The sequence below is a fragment of the Haemaphysalis longicornis genome, unplaced genomic scaffold (assembly GCF_048455015.1).
Source record: "Haemaphysalis longicornis isolate Haplotype H1 unplaced genomic scaffold, Haemaphysalis longicornis Haplotype H1 scaffold_6, whole genome shotgun sequence".
NCBI lineage: Eukaryota > Metazoa > Arthropoda > Arachnida > Ixodida > Ixodidae > Haemaphysalis > Haemaphysalis longicornis.
Genome location: NW_027526407.1, coordinates 149,564,698 through 149,581,142, shown reverse-complemented (window position 1 = coordinate 149,581,142; position 16,445 = coordinate 149,564,698). Strand labels below are relative to the sequence as shown.

The 16,445-nt window shown below is 48.2% G+C and overlaps 1 protein-coding gene across 1 annotated transcript in view; it reads right to left on the bottom strand.

Moving 5' to 3' along the window:
* Window positions 1–16,445, bottom strand: part of LOC144141986 (uncharacterized) — an 81,431-nt gene that overhangs the window by 47,865 nt on the left and 17,121 nt on the right. Inside the window, exon 4 of the mRNA XM_077673416.1 lies at window positions 5,603–5,677. Within this exon, the coding sequence (XP_077529542.1) occupies window positions 5,603–5,677 (75 nt within the window). The remainder of the gene's footprint in view (window positions 1–5,602; window positions 5,678–16,445) is intronic.

Sequence of the window (16,445 nt, the reverse complement as noted above, 5' to 3'; positions counted from 1 at the left end):
AGAATGATCTACAGCACGTGTAGGCGTATTTATGAGTGACTCATTACCGTAGCAACAAAAGGCACTGGTGTAGTTAGAAGTGATAGAATTCGCAGAATCAAGAAGATTGATGTCAAAGTCACCCATAATGAACACATTTTTGTTTTCGAAAGACAGCTTATCAAGCCCAAGAAAAAGCGCATCGCAGAAATCAGCTGCATTAGATGAAGGAGAGCGGTAAACGGCACCAAAGACTGTCTTTTTAACATGTGAAGATTGTTGGTTTGAAAAATGTCAACGGAATAAACAATGGTATCCATGCAAGGGTGGGGCACATGAAAAAATAAAGCCGTTCCACTCAAAGGGAATGCTTTCGGAAGAGCAGAACAGTGATGCGCCATAATGCGCTGTAGCGTCGTTATCCGCTCACTGCTACCACCCAATGCAATTCAAATTTCCCACCTCCGCAGTGCTCGCGCGCCCCTGCCTGAAACTGTGCCAGCGGGAGTTGTGATCTTTATATGGTTGCTTTTCCTGCCGCACGTGCCGCCGTTGCAGTGCCACTTTTTTTCGCTCACAATGTTTAAAACCAACCCAATCAGCGTTCCTAACTAAATGAACGCGGGCGCTGCGGGTTAATTACGTATGATTTTCCTGAAATGTACCTGCAGTTTTCTTTGCGCTAAACAACGGGGAGATGTATGACAAACGCTAGCGGTTCACGAATTTCGAACGCTTATAAACCGCTTGGATTTCGAAGCCTCTGGGTCACGCCGCGACGACCGCCGCTACGACGGAACGCCGTGGGGGCTCTACTTGGTTCCAGCGAGCGAGCTACGACAGCAAGACGAGCCCCTAAAGTGCTCTTCACTTAAAAGAAAGGCGTTGGGATGCCGCTACCTCTATCAATCCAGCCGATCTATTACAGACGATGGTCCTTCTTCTGCTACTTCAACGCGAGAAGTTTGGTTTGTCCCTCAATTCTGCCTTCCGGCCTTGAACAAGACGTTTATATAGGCAAAACGTTTCCAAACTACTCAATATGGGGCAATGTTCATACATGTCAACGTTGTTGACAGAAGACAAAACGTTAGGCATATTTGAGGCAGCAAAACATCAATACATAAGGGATATTTGCAATGTTCTTTAAGTCAAATACGTGGCTGCCTAATTTTTACCATAGCAAATTAACAATGTGCTTTGAAAAAAAATATTTTTACCCAAAAACGCACAACGCGCTGGCGCCCGACACTAGCCCTCCTGGCGGCGTTCCAATGCGAAAGGTGCGAAAGGTGCCAGTAGATGACGCGAGCAGTGGAACGCGCCAAAATTGAATTTGCTGGAGCACACCTCCCCCGTGTTTGTGGTGGGAGGAGCGAGACGGCAGGGGAAAAGCGTGACATCTGTGTGGAAGAGAGAAAAGTGGCGCTTACTTGGCCGCGGCGGCACAAGAATCGCCTTTCCAATTTATTTATTTATTTACGTATGTTGGGAATCACAACCCGTTGAGAGCAAACACTCGAAGCAAACAATAACCAATTCCTCGCGGCTGACGTGGGTCAAGCTCAAGACTCCCTATCGAGCTCTTTTTGCATTTTCTCGCAAAAATGTTGTTTAACAGGTTTTTAAATTTTCTATCGCTCAAATCAAGCGCACCTCTAGTTTTACTTGCAAGAACACAGCCACTATTAGTTATGTATTTATGTTTTACGTAAAATATGATGGTTTCTTTTTGCTAAATAATGTAGACACGTGTGACGCATGGTACGAGATGCTGTAGTTTTGAAAGTGTTCCCCAAGATATACTTCATATTCAAGAATATTTCTAACTTCTTGGCTGAATCGAGCGACAGACCTTTCTCGCGTAAGTAGCCTTAGAAATACTTTCGCCTTAAAAAGTTTGTGCATGCATACATGCCATTTGTAGGGATGACCACAGCCAACGATCAGGAGAAATAAAATTTGCTCACGTTTCTCGCCTGAATTCTGTGTCGCCTCTATGTCACGTGCTAAAAAAATGGCAGCGTATCCACTCACTGCGCGGCAAATGCCGTATAAGCGTAACCGCCCCTCACCTCTCCACGGCCCACCTGTCAAGCTCTCTCCTCTCTTTCGATCCTCCCACGATAAAAACGGCGGAGGTCTGCTCAAGTAAATTCAAAATTCCCGCGTTCGATTGCTCGCGTCGCATTTATTGGGACCTTTCGTTACTGTTGGCCTACTTCGAATAACGTCAGAAGGCACTTTCTTTATCTTGTGGTAGGACTTCGCCGTTGTGCATTTGAGGAACGACTTCGAGAAATGACTTCGAGGAACGAAATTTAGGGAACGACTTCGGGACATGGAGGACGAAAAATGGGCCGCGAGAGTGTTCACGAACGTGCACGAGGAGCACGGACACGCGGTGGAGACGGAGGACCAGACAGCTGACCAAGCGGTGCGGAAGTGGGGTACACGCAAGCGGAAAAAAACCTTGGAGAATTATAGGGCAGCGAAACTAGAAATCACGAAGGAAGGTTTCTATAGCAATACGCAAGAGGTAGCGCATTGCTCTTTGAAGCACGGACGTGGTGTCTGAGAACGCGGGCATGCACGGCTAACTAAAGGCAACGGGACGAAACTTGTGTATGCTGCGGCAGGGATCGGGAAACCATGGCTCGTAATGTCGGAGAACGCACAGAGATGCGACCGCCGCGGGGCGATGGGGAAACGACGTTGACGGAGGCTTTGGGATTTGGTGTGAGGGGAAGTTTCAACTTCAGGGCCACAGAGGTGACGATGGTGGGGGAGCAAAAGTAGGGAAGGGATGGGTACGCAGGCGGAGTAATCAACCAGGTGAGAACTTATAATAACGGGGGAGGAAAAAGGGGGAGGGAGCGACGACGGGCGTTTACAACAGGGGTAGGCAAAGAGTAGGGCAAGTGAGTGGAATAAAACAGGCAAGTCGGTTGCTGACCACCGACGTGCCGATTTAAAGGAAGAGACACTAATCATCATCATCATCATCGGGTCAAAACATCGTTTTCAAGGATCATTTTTTGAATTGTTTTAGTATTTTTCGAGTATTTTTAAACACAAGAGTCAAGCAGCCACGCCTTTTTATTTAGATGGTGGTAGGTATGGAGGTATAACTTTATTTGAAGACAGTGGCTGCCTCAAGGCGGCCGCCGATGGGGGTGGTCCCTTCTTCTCAGGGCACAAACCCGGCCAGCACCTCCCGTCCTCGGGCAACTATGGCCATGTGGAAGTTGATGGAGGGGCTGAACCTGAGGGCCTCCCATCGTTATTTTGGGGTTGGTATAACGTGCGAGGTGCATTCAGCAATTACGTGACATAGCTTTCCTTGAATTAATACTGGTCAGCCTAAATTTACCTGGGTACGCAGACAATGACAAGAAACGAAGCACAAGCGCTGACACTACCAACTGAATTTTATTACGCCTCCCCTTGTACATTTATACCCTCTAGCCGCGTGGTCCCGGAGCAACATTGCGCAGAAATAGTTTTTTTTTTTATCGGTTAGCGAAACTGACGCAGTACTGATACAATCGTCGGCGCCCTCTTCAATTTCCATAGCTTCGATGTTCTCACGCGCCAGCCTATCGTTGTTTTTATGCATGGTAATGACGCCATTGAAGTCAGCTTCACACTTGGGGCAATCTCGGAGGTGCGTGGCCAAATGTCCTGGCGGGACACTTTTTGTTGACGCCTTGGCCTTGTGTTCTCGAACTCAGTCGTTGATACAGCGGCCGGTCTGGCCAATGGAGCTTTTCCCGCACGATAACGGTAGCTTGTACACAACCCCCTGCACACATGCTGCGTACTTGGTACGGTGGTTGGTTGCATGGAGTAACACACAACATTAAGAAGATAGCGGCCAGAGAAGGGGTGACGGTTGTGTGCCGAGCCCCAAACAAAGGGTATGCCATGTGCCGCCGCGTCAACCAGCCAATGATAGGTCTGAGCACTGCATCGAGCACATTCACAGAGCAGGTGCCGCAGGGTTTCGCGCACGTCACAGTGTGGCCAGAGTGGCGACGTAGCTCGTTTCGTCTTAAAGAGGAAGTTGCGCGTGTAGGCGACATTGAACCGATTGCGATGTAAAATTCCTTCTACCCGCTTGGAGAGTCCTGGAGGTATTTTTAATGACTGCGCATGTAACGACTTTTCTGGTGTTTTAGAGCGAGAGCACTACTACGCTACACTTTTCAAGGTCATTCATAGCGCCGTGAGTGACCATCAGCCGCCGGCCCGCAATCTGTGCCTTATCACTTCGCTCGGTCGAATAATCGGTGCCGCAGTGCCAAATCACTAGGCGAGGGCAAAACGGCTGCTACGCCTGCGCTTGATCTTTCAAAGCGGCTGGGTCGTCTCTCCGTGGACTTAAAGGGGCCATGAAGACAAAATGCAAGTTTGGTTTATTCAAAAGATTGCCTTGTTAGAATCATGCCGACACCACTTTTAACGTAAACTTCGCCCAAATATGCTATATAAATTGGAAAAAAAAGGGAATTGCCATGCGACCCACTAGCTCGTTTCCCGCAACAGAACCTATGATGTCATACCAGCCAGCTCTGCGATTGGCAGAGGTCGGAAAAGCAAACGCAAATTAGGCAGAGCTTATAAGCTTGCGAACGAGTTTTTTGCGCTTAAATTTAAGGCACATTTTTTTTTTTATTTCAGTAAGAATGGTGGGATAAACAGTGAGTTCCGAAAGCACACGTAAACATGCACGTACCGAGGCGTACTGCTGTTAGTACTGCGCGTACTATGCTTAGTTTAGATGCACAGCACTGCGGGGCTTTAGGGTGGTCTCAGACGACACTGGTCAGTCGACTCAAGCGACGGTGTCTTACGTGACCATATTTTTCGAGCGAGCTCTACGTTTTCCGAAACTGTTTTTTTCTCCCTCGTCAACAAGAAGCCAGGTTTGAATACGGTCACAAACAAACAAAAAGGCACAAAACAGCTTGCCACGGTGTGGTGGCGCCGTCTAGGTCGACTAACAGTGAACAAGTCTCCGCTCCACACCAAGTTTAGCTGAAAGACCTGTTCTTATGGGGTCGTAGCAAACCTCGTTCAAACACACGTTTGGGCGCGAGATTCAAAATTTTAGCTTTAAATTGATTAATTTCGCAGTGAATATAGCATCGTTTGCTTCCGGCCAACAGCTGGGGGCACTATAGAGCACGAAATCTGTCGCATAAAACAAACTTGTATTTGGTCTTCATGGCCCCTTAAAGTGCAAGCGAACCACGTGACTAAGCGAGGGTTCACCGGCTACTTCGTCGGCGCTTGGTCCCGTAGTATCGCTGTCGATGGCGCGTCGACTGGGCTGTCAGTGCATGCTCTTTTGCGCAAGCGAATGGATGAATCCAATAATCGAGTAGACATAGCTACGGCTGTATGCGAAATATCAAGCAAAGGCAAACTTTAACGGAACACAGTGTGCGCAATCTTTGCTTTCGCTCGCGTTAACTAAGTTTAGGAGTGTCCAAGCTGAACCATTTTAACCGCACACTTCACTCCGAAGCTTTCCACGCCTCTTCTCGAAGTGTCTGCCGCTGTTTTCTGCGGGACGCACGCCGACTGAGGGGTGCAATTGCGCGATATAACGTCTTACCGCTATTCTTGCGTCTATTCCCGCAGGAACGCTCTCCTTACAGATGTTGAAGAATTGGCAGCTCCATAAAATCAGCTGCAAATGAAACAAGAAAGAATTAAAGAATGAAAAAGGAAACCTCTCCGCATTCGCTTTAGGGGCTAGCAAAAGGAAAGCGGTTGGTCCCGATTTATTTTGTTTGTTTATTTACTCTCAAGGCATTACAGATTGCACTGGTTCAAACACTGTACACGCAATGCAGCAGGAGGTTGGTTGCATATTTCAAACATATTTACACATTTTAAATTTAGACAGCAACTATAGAAAGGAATGAATTGAAGTGTTCATAAAACTTTATCCACGCAAAGAAACAGCGCATCAGGATTGATGTAAAACCGCAAAATACACACAAACAAAATCAGATAACATGAGCAGTAGTGGCCACCTTGAAATGGATTGGATTGAATATGGAAGCAATGCAGGTGGGGAGGTGGTTCCAGCCAGTTCTGGTTTTACGAATGAATAAGTTGAAAGGGCAGTTTTGTACGGCTGGTCGGGACGCCGACCTTGAACTGATGGTCGTTTCTTGTCGAACGATATCTGGGCACAAACCAATACCAAGCACAAAACGATACGAGACAATGAAGATATGTTCCCACGTGCCTATAGGATGGTCCTGTCAGTTCTATTATATAGGTGAGCGTGGCACTCACATGTGTGGTGGCAGCGTGAGAGCACGTCACTTTTGGCGCTGTTCCTTTATGCATAGGTTAAATGTACGGTTTATGCATGCGCCCTGACTCACTGCGCTTCCCATCAAAACCACTTGCAGTTTCCTGAATTCTGAACTACGTAATCATGGTCCTCCCTTTTAAGCTGAAACCAGTGACTGCACGAAAGCCAATCTTGAACTAGATTACTGCAAGGGGTCCTAAATTAGACTTTTCTCTAAACGTTTGCAACAAGAAATACACTCTCTTTAAAAATTATGTACAGTTCAGCGCAAAAATAGACAGGCACTAGAAAGGACATAACACAAGCGTTCTTGTGTTGTGTCTTTTGGAATAATGCAATACTAACCGAGCCAGTCAGTTACCTTGCTCTAAAAAATTGGCGCGGCTTGCACTATTGGTGCAAGGATAGAGAAACGGCGGAGCTTAGGGTCGACCTAGCTTCTTCGAGTTTTTTTAACTTTTGATAGGTTTTGGTAAGTTTTGTTAGGTTTCGCGATGTTCCTGCTAGGGTATAGGCCACGGAGCAAGAACCGTATTCTTCCTTCATGCTATAGGCTACTAAGTGTTGATAGGTGGGGCGAAGTTTAGCCGGATTTTACAAGGCCGTTCCGGTCGGTTCCCCCAATTCCGCTTTCCCAATCTGTCTTCCGCTTTTCGTAGTCGCGAACGGAACTCAACGTAGAGAGGTTGGTATCAAACCACAGCCTATCGCAGACGCGACCGCTGCGGCCAAACTCGGTTCTCAGGAATTCGCGCTGGAACCGGCCGTTCGCGCCACCCGTGGATTTGCGGGCTTGACGTTCGAAGTTCTCCATTACTCGAAGTCCGCGGTCGTTTTACCGACGCTTCCGCTTTTACTCCACAATACGAGTGCGGTACTCCACATCTTCCGCTCTTCGCTGCCGTTTAGGCGCGGCGGCTTCGGCGCGATACTCGGGGTTGGATCGTAGCAGTCTCATATGTTCTCGAGCAGCGCACGACGGCGTTTGCGCTGCGCTTCTTCTTCCTCCCGAGTCATAGACTTCTTCCGCCGACGCATGTTTTGCGGGGAGCTTAAACGATGTGGTTGGCTCGGATTCACGAGGGGCTGCGTGCCGCAGACGTCGCCGCAGTGACGTCACAGCCAGGCGAGGCTTAGCTCCGCCTACGCAGCTGCGTGTTTATGCGAGGCTCGGCGCGGCGTTCGTACCGGACGCATCGCGCCGGAGAAGATTTTTTCTCTGTTTTTTTTTTTGCTAACGTCACCGGACCAATTTCAAGCTTAAACAGATCCGCTGTTAAAATTCAGTGCCCTTTCACTTTCGGAAGAAGGATGACCAAGGAAGCTGGGTGCTGTCGAAGGACGCTGACGCTTCTCCGCCCACACCACCACTGCCTCCGTTATCGCTTGAGCGTGAGTGCTACCGTGTCTTTTGAACCCTGAAACTTAAAAAAAAACCGCGTGAGGTTGGTACGCCCTCACATGTCCTGTGACAGGATAGTCCTCAATATACCCTTCCTTGAATGTGTTCAAATACCCTAATTGCAAAATATGTGTGTGTAAATAAGCATCCCCATCATTAGGCAGATTTTCCCCACCTGTTCACGAGTAGTGGCGAACAGATGCCTTGACAAGGAAAAACGAAAATCGAAAGCACGCCCCCCCCCCCCCGCAATATTCAGTGCCAGAAGCGAACTACCCGCATGTATTTTATATGCACGCAACATGTCAGCATTGCGGAAAATTTTATTCCGTGGTTGTCGTATTCGTGTCGTGTCGTAAACAATAAACCCAGGTCGTAATTTCGCGTCGTAAACAATAAACCCAGGCAGGACCCAGCATTTGTCGCCTAAGACGCAGAGCGCATGCGCAATGCTAATCGGGCATACAGCACAGGGCTCAGTATTCATTTAAAAAACCACAAAACAAGCATATGAATCGCATTATGGATGATAAGGCGCCTATGAGCAATGGCACCCCCCCCCCATGTGTTCCTGGTGAAGAATATATCTGGATATTATGTTTGAAGGCTAGGCAGGAGTAGTACGACTAAATAACGCAATTCTTGCTCAAGACGCCGAGCGCAGGTGTCAGGCTACGCACGACCCAGCATTTGCCGCCAGAGAAGTCGAGTGCAGGCGACACTCCCGAGGGACATTTCATACGCTCCCCCATCAGCATGTTGTAGTGGTTTACAACAGCTTCGATGGACATCCACTTTCGCAGGGCGCGATGGGGCCATTTTTTATGTTTTGTTTTTGCCGACTGGCTGCGCCGGGCGGTGTTATCAGTGCTGAGTTATCGGTGTGTTATCGGCTTGAGTTATCGAGAGCCAAGTGAAGCGCGTGTTCCATTCTTTATTTTTTATGCCGCAAGTGTTATCTCCTTTGATAGGGAGCGTGTTTCGAACTAACGTCACCAGCCTAGAATAATTTTGTTTGATCTACAGAGTTCTGGATGGAATTCGAGAAAAAACTTGCGCCGAGAGATTATTGCCCGCAGAGCAGACGCCGCGGTATTCCATTTTGCCGACACTCGCCTGCGCACGTCACTTTGTTGACTGCTTCTTCGCCGCCTCTGTATTCCTTGAGTTGTAGCTATGGGAGCACAAGTTCGCTCAAATAAACTTGTTTTTTCTTCAAGACAACTGCGTCGTCTTTGGCTACGTGACAATATAGACGTCTATGGAGACTTGGTAGGACCAACTCGTGCGATTCAAAATATTAAAGTTCAAATAAACAAGCTTTTACTGTATTTGGCACATCCTTAAATCACATTCAGCGGTCTTCATTAAAGAATTGAAAGCACGTGTTATTACAGAAAAGTAGTATCTGAACCTTATAAATTGCGGTCGACTTCCTAATGTATTTATTTAATTTCGTAATATCGTTGTTGCATCCAAAAAACCCCGCACGGGGCACCTTGAGCAATCTTGGTGACGGTACTGGCGATACCGCGGACCCCGAGCCCCCAAACATAAGCTGGATCCAACCGTGGCGATGTGTTTATAGGTGGAGGGTTAGAAACCACGAACGGTGGCCGTCGGAGCCCAGGTCAAGCTCCGGCGGATGGGCTCCCTGTCTGTTCACCAGGCAGGGAGCTCCGGAACCTCTTTGACCATCAGGGTAAAGTCAAAGAAGAAAGTACCCCCGTCCCCTGCTTCTATACTATGATATATGGCATTTTCTAACCTCCCCCCCCCCCCCCCCCAGACGTGATCGGCCCCCGAAAAGGGGCCGCACCGAAGTTTCATTCCCACCTCTGTCAGCAACTCTCTCTTCAACAAACGGGAATAACTATTCTCGTTTTCTTGTGATCGAATCAGCTGACCCAACGAGACCCGTCGCTTCACTGTCGGTATTCCTTGTCTCGAAATTTCTGCAAAGCACATTAGGTGAAAAGTATGAAGCCAAAAAGCTCAGGACAGGAGAAATCCTTGTCGAGCTCAACACTGAAAAACAATCCCGCACACTTCTTGCCCAAACTCGCATCCATGATCTGGACATCAGGATCACGCCCCACCGGAGCCTGAACAGCTCCCAGGGTGTGATTTCAGAGTCGGATCTCCTTACAGAAACAGATTCCGACCTTCTTGAAGGGTTAAAGGACCAGGGCGTCACAGCCGTGCGCCGCATCACGATGCGCAGGGACGATAAAATAATCCCCACCAAGCACATTATCCTGACCTTCGACCGATGGACACTTCCGCAATACATAAATGCAGGCTACATCCGATGCTCTATTCGCCCGTACATACCGAACCCGCGCCGCTGCTTTAAGTGCCAGCGGTTCGGGCACAGCACAACCTCTTGCCACGGCAAAACAACCTGTGCGAAATGTGCAGCGCAGGACCACCCCACCGACAATTGCAATTCTGATAACCTCACTTGCGCAAACTGCAGGGGCCCACATGCGACCTACTCCAGGAAGTGCGAGAAATTTCATCTTGAAAAGAAAATAATCAACGTGAAAGTGACAGAGAACATCACATACCCAGAGGCGCGGAAGAGGGTCGCCTCTTTCCCTCTGGGGAGGTACGCCGACGCAGCTCGCCGGGGGGCGGAGCGGCGTCTGGTTTCCACAGTGACCCAGTTCAGCGAGTCTGACCCGGTCCCTCCTGCGCCCCCCCTCCTTGGTTGCCTCTGGCAGCCCAACCCGCAACCACGCCGCTTGCTGAGGCAGCAGCGGTTGTGGTGGCAACATCTTCCGTCGGCACCGGTGCCGCTCGCGCCTCTGTCTCCCCATCCTCCAGTGCATTGGAGGGTACCGAGGTGATGGACACCACGGGCCCCGCACCGGCTCCCACCGCCACCGCACCGCCCGTGCCACCTCTGGCGCCCCGGACGCCCTCGGCGGTGGCGGCTCAAACGAAGGGCTCCTGAGGGGGGGCCAAGTCCGGGGGGCCCGGTCCGTCGGGCACCCCTCGGACATCCGACGACGAGATGGATGTCGGGGCGTTCTTGCCGGCGGTGCACCGCAAGGAACGCGTCCCGACGCCAAAGCCTCCCGACAAGCCAAAAAAGGCGAGAGTCACAGCCCCGAAAGACGACACATAAACACACACACTCCAGTAGCTCTCACACTAAATAATGGGAAGAGAAAACATAATTCAGTGGAACTGTAGAGGCCTTCTTAAAAATCTTGACGATGTATACGAAATACTGCATGCTAATCAGCCAAGTGCAATGTATGTTCAGGAAACACATTTGAATTCCAAGCACACAAATTTCTTGAATAGTTACATGGTCTTCAGAAAGGACAGGGATGGCTGCACACACTCTTCTGGCGGTGTGGCCATAAATGCCCGGAAATCCTTAGCCTGCCACCCTGTCACTCTGAACACTGTCCTTGAGGCTGTAGCAATACGCACAATAATTTTTAATAGGTTGATAACGGTATGCTCCATATATATTCCTCCTGATCTTGCACTTTCGAGCTCTGACTTCGAGGCGCTGGTTGACCAGCTGCCCGAACCATACATTCTAACAGGCGACCTTAATGCTCACAATTCTCTTTGGGGCTCTTCTCGTACGGATGCCCGGGGTCGCCTGATAGAGAGGTTTCTTACATCCTCTGGAGCATGCCTTTTCAACAATAAACAGCCTACATATCATAACATAGGACACAACACATACTCATGTCTTTACTTGGCTATTGGCTCCGCAGTTCTCTTTCCTCTTCTCGAGTGGGGTGTGGGAACTGACCCATATGGCAGTGACCACTTCCCCACCACACTTACATATATAGGTAAAGCCCAAGCAGTTCATCTTCCCATAATAGGTTCAATGAAGCTGGAGCTAACTGGAACACATTTACAGAGACATCGAAACTACACTACACAACTATAAGACACCTACACGTAGAAGAAGCCGCACAACTCCTCACGGCGCACATCCTCGACACCGCCGAAAAGTCCATTCCCCACGCCTCTGGTGCCCCGCGCAACCAGCGGAGGCCGTGGTGGAATGAGGACTGTAGGCGTGCGCGAGAGGCCCAGAACAAGGCGTGGGGTATCCTTCGTCGGTACCCCACGTCGGGAAACCTCCTGTTGTTCAAACGGGCCAAGGCATTAGGAAAACGTGTGCGTCTTGAGGCAAAACGAGAGAGTTGGCGCACATTCATAACATCAATAAACTCCTACACAGACACACGGAAAGTATGGACAAGACTACGCAAACTCAAGGGACAACAAACACACAGCCTGCCTCTGGTCAGCACAACAGGGGACACACTTGAAGACCAGGCTGACACCCTCGCACAACACTTCCAACACGTCTCCAGTTCAGCACACTACACAAACACTTTCATGAAACACAAACAAACGGCCGAAAAGAAGCCTATACTAGATAACAATAGGTCAACATCTTCTTATAACTCAGAGTTTTCACTGCATGAGCTGAGGGCTGCTTTGAGCACGTGTAAACCCTCAGCTCCAGGCCCAGACAACATCACATACACAATGATACAACACCTGCACGCAGACACTCTTCGAACACTCTTACACCTATATAACAAGATATGGCTTTCGGGGCACATTCCAAACTCTTGGAAGGAGGCTATAGTTGTAGCTTTCCTGAAGGAGGGAAAGGACCCGTCGTCCCCCTCAAGTTATCGTCCTATTGCCCTGACGAGCTGCCTGTGCAAGCTCTTCGAGAAGATGGTAAATCGCAGGCTCGTGTACTTCCTTGAGTACAACGGTCTTCTCGAGAGCAGCCAGGCAGGCTTCAGGGTGGGGCGATCGACGAACGATTAACTGGTAGCTCTTGACTCGTACATCAAGGATGCCTTCGCGCATAAACAGTATTGTTTAACTGTCTTTTTCTATCTTGAAAAGGCATACGACACCGCTTGGCGTTATGGGATCCTTAGTGACCTCAAGTCATTCGGTGTTTCGGGTAACATGTTGAGCGCTCTTGTTAGTTACTTGTCAGACAGAACGTTTCGAGTAAGAGTCGGTGGTGCACTCTCAAAGGTTCACGTGCAAGAAAATGGCGTGCCACAAGGTGGTGTGTTGAGCTGCACTCTCTTCATAGTAAAAATGAACTCTCTTGGTAAGGCACTGCCACCTACAATCTCTTATTCCATGTATGTAGATGACGTCCAGATATCCTATAAATCATGCAATATGTCTATCTGCGAACGTCAAGTCCAGCTTGGTGTAAAGAAACTTGCCGGCTGGGCAGACAAGAATGGTTTTAAATTGAATCCAGTAAAAAGCTCCTGCGTTGTGTTCTCCAGGAAGCGCGGGGTCCATCCGGACCCAGACATTCATCTTAATGGAGTGTCGCTTCCTGTGAACAAGGAGCACAAGTTCTTAGGTGTTGTGTTTGACCACAAATTCACATTCATTCCCCACATCAAGGAACTTAAAAATAAATGTCTCAAAACAATGAATATACTTAAGGTTCTCTCCCACCAATCGTATGGTTCCGACAAAGAACTCCTACTACGGCTCTATACTGCTTTGGTTGGGTCTCGTTTAGACTATGGCAGTGTGGTATATGGGTCGGCGACTAAAACAGCGTTGCGAATGCTTGACCCAGTGCTACACTTGGGGCTACGGCTTGCGTCGGGTGCTTTTCGCACTAGCCCTGTCGAGAGTCTGTATGTCGAATGTAATAGGTGGAGCCTTGAGAACCAACGGACGTACATGGACTTACTTTATGCTTTTAAAATTTCATCGCTGAATAACCATCCTTTTTATCCTGTCTTTAACGACACATCCACATCTGTGCTTTTTGTAAATCGCCCATCCGTTCCTCTGCCCTTTTCACTTATAGTGAAAGAGCGAGCCTCGGATCTCCGTGCTTCGTTTTTAGACGTGTACAGGTCATCCTTTTCTAACAGTTTACCGCCTTGGCAAGTTCGCCCTGTGTCGTGCGACCTTTCTTTTATGAGACTTGACAAAAATCGTGTACCACGAGCTGCAATACTGCAGCACTTTCTGTCTTTGCAGTTTAAATACACATGTGCAGAATTTTATAGTGACGCTTCTAAAACCTCCACTATGGTGTCGTGCGCTGCTTATGGTCCAAATTTCAATGCAGCCAGAACCATGAGCGTGCACACAACAATTTTTTCAGCAGAAGCGTATGGAATTTTACTGATTGTACGACACATCCTTGAAAATCAAATTCCCTATTCCGTCATCTATACAGATTCTTTGAGTGTTGTTCGCGCACTGTCGTCGCACAAGCCCCCCAAAAACCACATAGTTAATCTTGTATTCAACACTATCATGTCCGTGTATGCACAAAAGCATGAGCTGGTCCTCTGCTGGGTCCCAGGACACGCAGGGATCGCTGGGAACGAGTTGGCAGACGAGGGGGCCGCTGCTGCTGCACTCAGGAACACTGTAGACATTACAACCGTACCATATACAGACCTCAAGCCACACATAAAGCCACACCTGCGCAGAACATGGCAAACACACTGGGACGAACAGACAGACAACAAACTACATGTAATAAAGCCACACTTGGGACGGTACACAGCTGACTCACACAACAGACACACGGAAGTCGCCTTGGGTAGGCTGCGGATAGGGCACACCCATGCGACGCACTCGTATCTGCTGACGGGATCTTCTAGACCCCAGTGCAGCAGGTGCGGAGAGGCGCTATCCGTAGTGCACATACTAATCACATGCAAGGCACTTCACACAACACGACACAAACACTTCAGAGAACTCTACAGACAACATATTCCCCTACATCCATCGTTTTTTCTAGGTGACGATGCCATTGTTTCTGTGAAACGTGTGTTTGAGTATTTGTCAGACGTCAAGTTTTTAAACCTCATTTCCTATCACGCATCATGAATTCTGGCCCTATACACCAGCCATGCTCATTTTCGTTTTGTGATTTCACTTTTGTTTTTACAGACTTTACTTAGTGTTTAAGGTTTCACTCCTCATATATGACTATTGTTTTGGCGCTCTTTGCCCCAGTTGGCCATGCGCCATAAACATCCAACCATCATCATCTGTTGCATCCAAAAATCAAAAATATTATATGATTGATTTATATGTTATTAGGCGATTACTGAAAGGAGATTTGAAATATGACGTTTGGCTTTTGCTTACAGGAGAAATAAAGACAAAACATGACCTCTTTCAGTTTGTAAGAACAACCCTTTGGTGACTTCCTCAAGTCCATTCCAGCCCGCGCAAGATATTTTTTATCCGAGAAAACGCAAGAAATATTGCTTTTTTTATATTTCTGGATGCAGTGACCTAATACGGGCAGGAGCGATGCGATTAGGGGCCAGCAACACGAACATATTTTTCGGTGTTCACTGCACTTTAGCATTCAAGTCATCTGATCAAATGAAACTAGAGGTCCCCACTACAATCGCCCGGCCACGTTTCCCGGCGGTGGCTTAGCCAGGCGGTCACCAATCGCACGCGCGAGATTCTGGGACGTCATAGAGAAGTCTAGGAAAGTTGCAAGTTGGGCGAGTTGGTGCGTGTTCATACTTAATCACAGCGCGAAGGACAGGACAGACACTGCCACACGTGCGCCAGCCGCGCGGTGTTTCAGGAAACTGATATTGTTACCGAGCACCCGAAGCAGATAGTTGAGGCCTATCACATCGGCAAGAGGGGCGAAAAGTGCCTGAGCCACCCTTCAGTGGTGCTTACTGATAAAGAGGTCCAGTTCATGGATAATGACAGATAGGTCATGTTCCCTTTTTTTCCTTTTTTTGTTATGTGGTTTTGTTTGTTTTTGTATGCTACTTTGACACGTGCGGCGTTGTTGGCCTTCGGTAATAATGTTTGTGGCGGGTTTTCAATAAATTCAGTTAAGAGTCAGCGCCTGTCCTCTGGTTATTCTTCTGTCTGTCCCGTCCTTCGCGCTGTGATTAAGTATGAACACGGAGAAGTCGCCGGAAAGTGGCTGAGGAGACGCCACTGCTTCGTATGTTCTCTCTAATATCTTGGTTATTTGTTTGAAGTTTGCCATATAATGGCTGTTACTGTCATCGGGATGAAAAAGTCTTCCTGCCCGCCTTGGTGGCTCAGTGGCTCACTCTTAACAAAAAAGCCCGTAAAAGGGTAGTAACGGCTGTATTTAGAACGGTACGTAGGTTCTGCTACTAAGTGTGAAAACCGTTACTAGTCTAGACCGTGCACTTAGTAACTGCCGCTGGTTTGATACTAACATTCACTGAAGTAACAAATTCCATGAAATATTGAACATAATTAGTACAGCTCTGTTTCCACACGAAATCGCGATTAAAATGTTTTTGCAAATCCACATGCTGACTTGTATATGCTCATATTAAAATGCATAATTCTAAAATTATCGCTAAAATATATGATTTTTACAACAAGCCCACCGACTCTCTCAGGGGACTTTGCGCTGCTGGCTATAAAAGCAAGAAGAGCAGATGTATTTCTAAGGTAGCTAAGTAATACTCGCTCTCCCCGTGCATCCCGTTGGCTTTCTTGCTCAATTCACTTGTTGATTGTCCACGTGTGATATGTGCGTGATTAATGTGTCCATGTCGCATTGCGCACTCTGCGGATCCACATTGTTACGCATAGCTTTTTGCTAGGTCATGCATGACCAGTTAGTAAAAGCAACTAAGTACCTAGTCAATACTGGAACAAGTAACTGGTTAGTGTTCTGTTAGTAAGTGCGCCGAC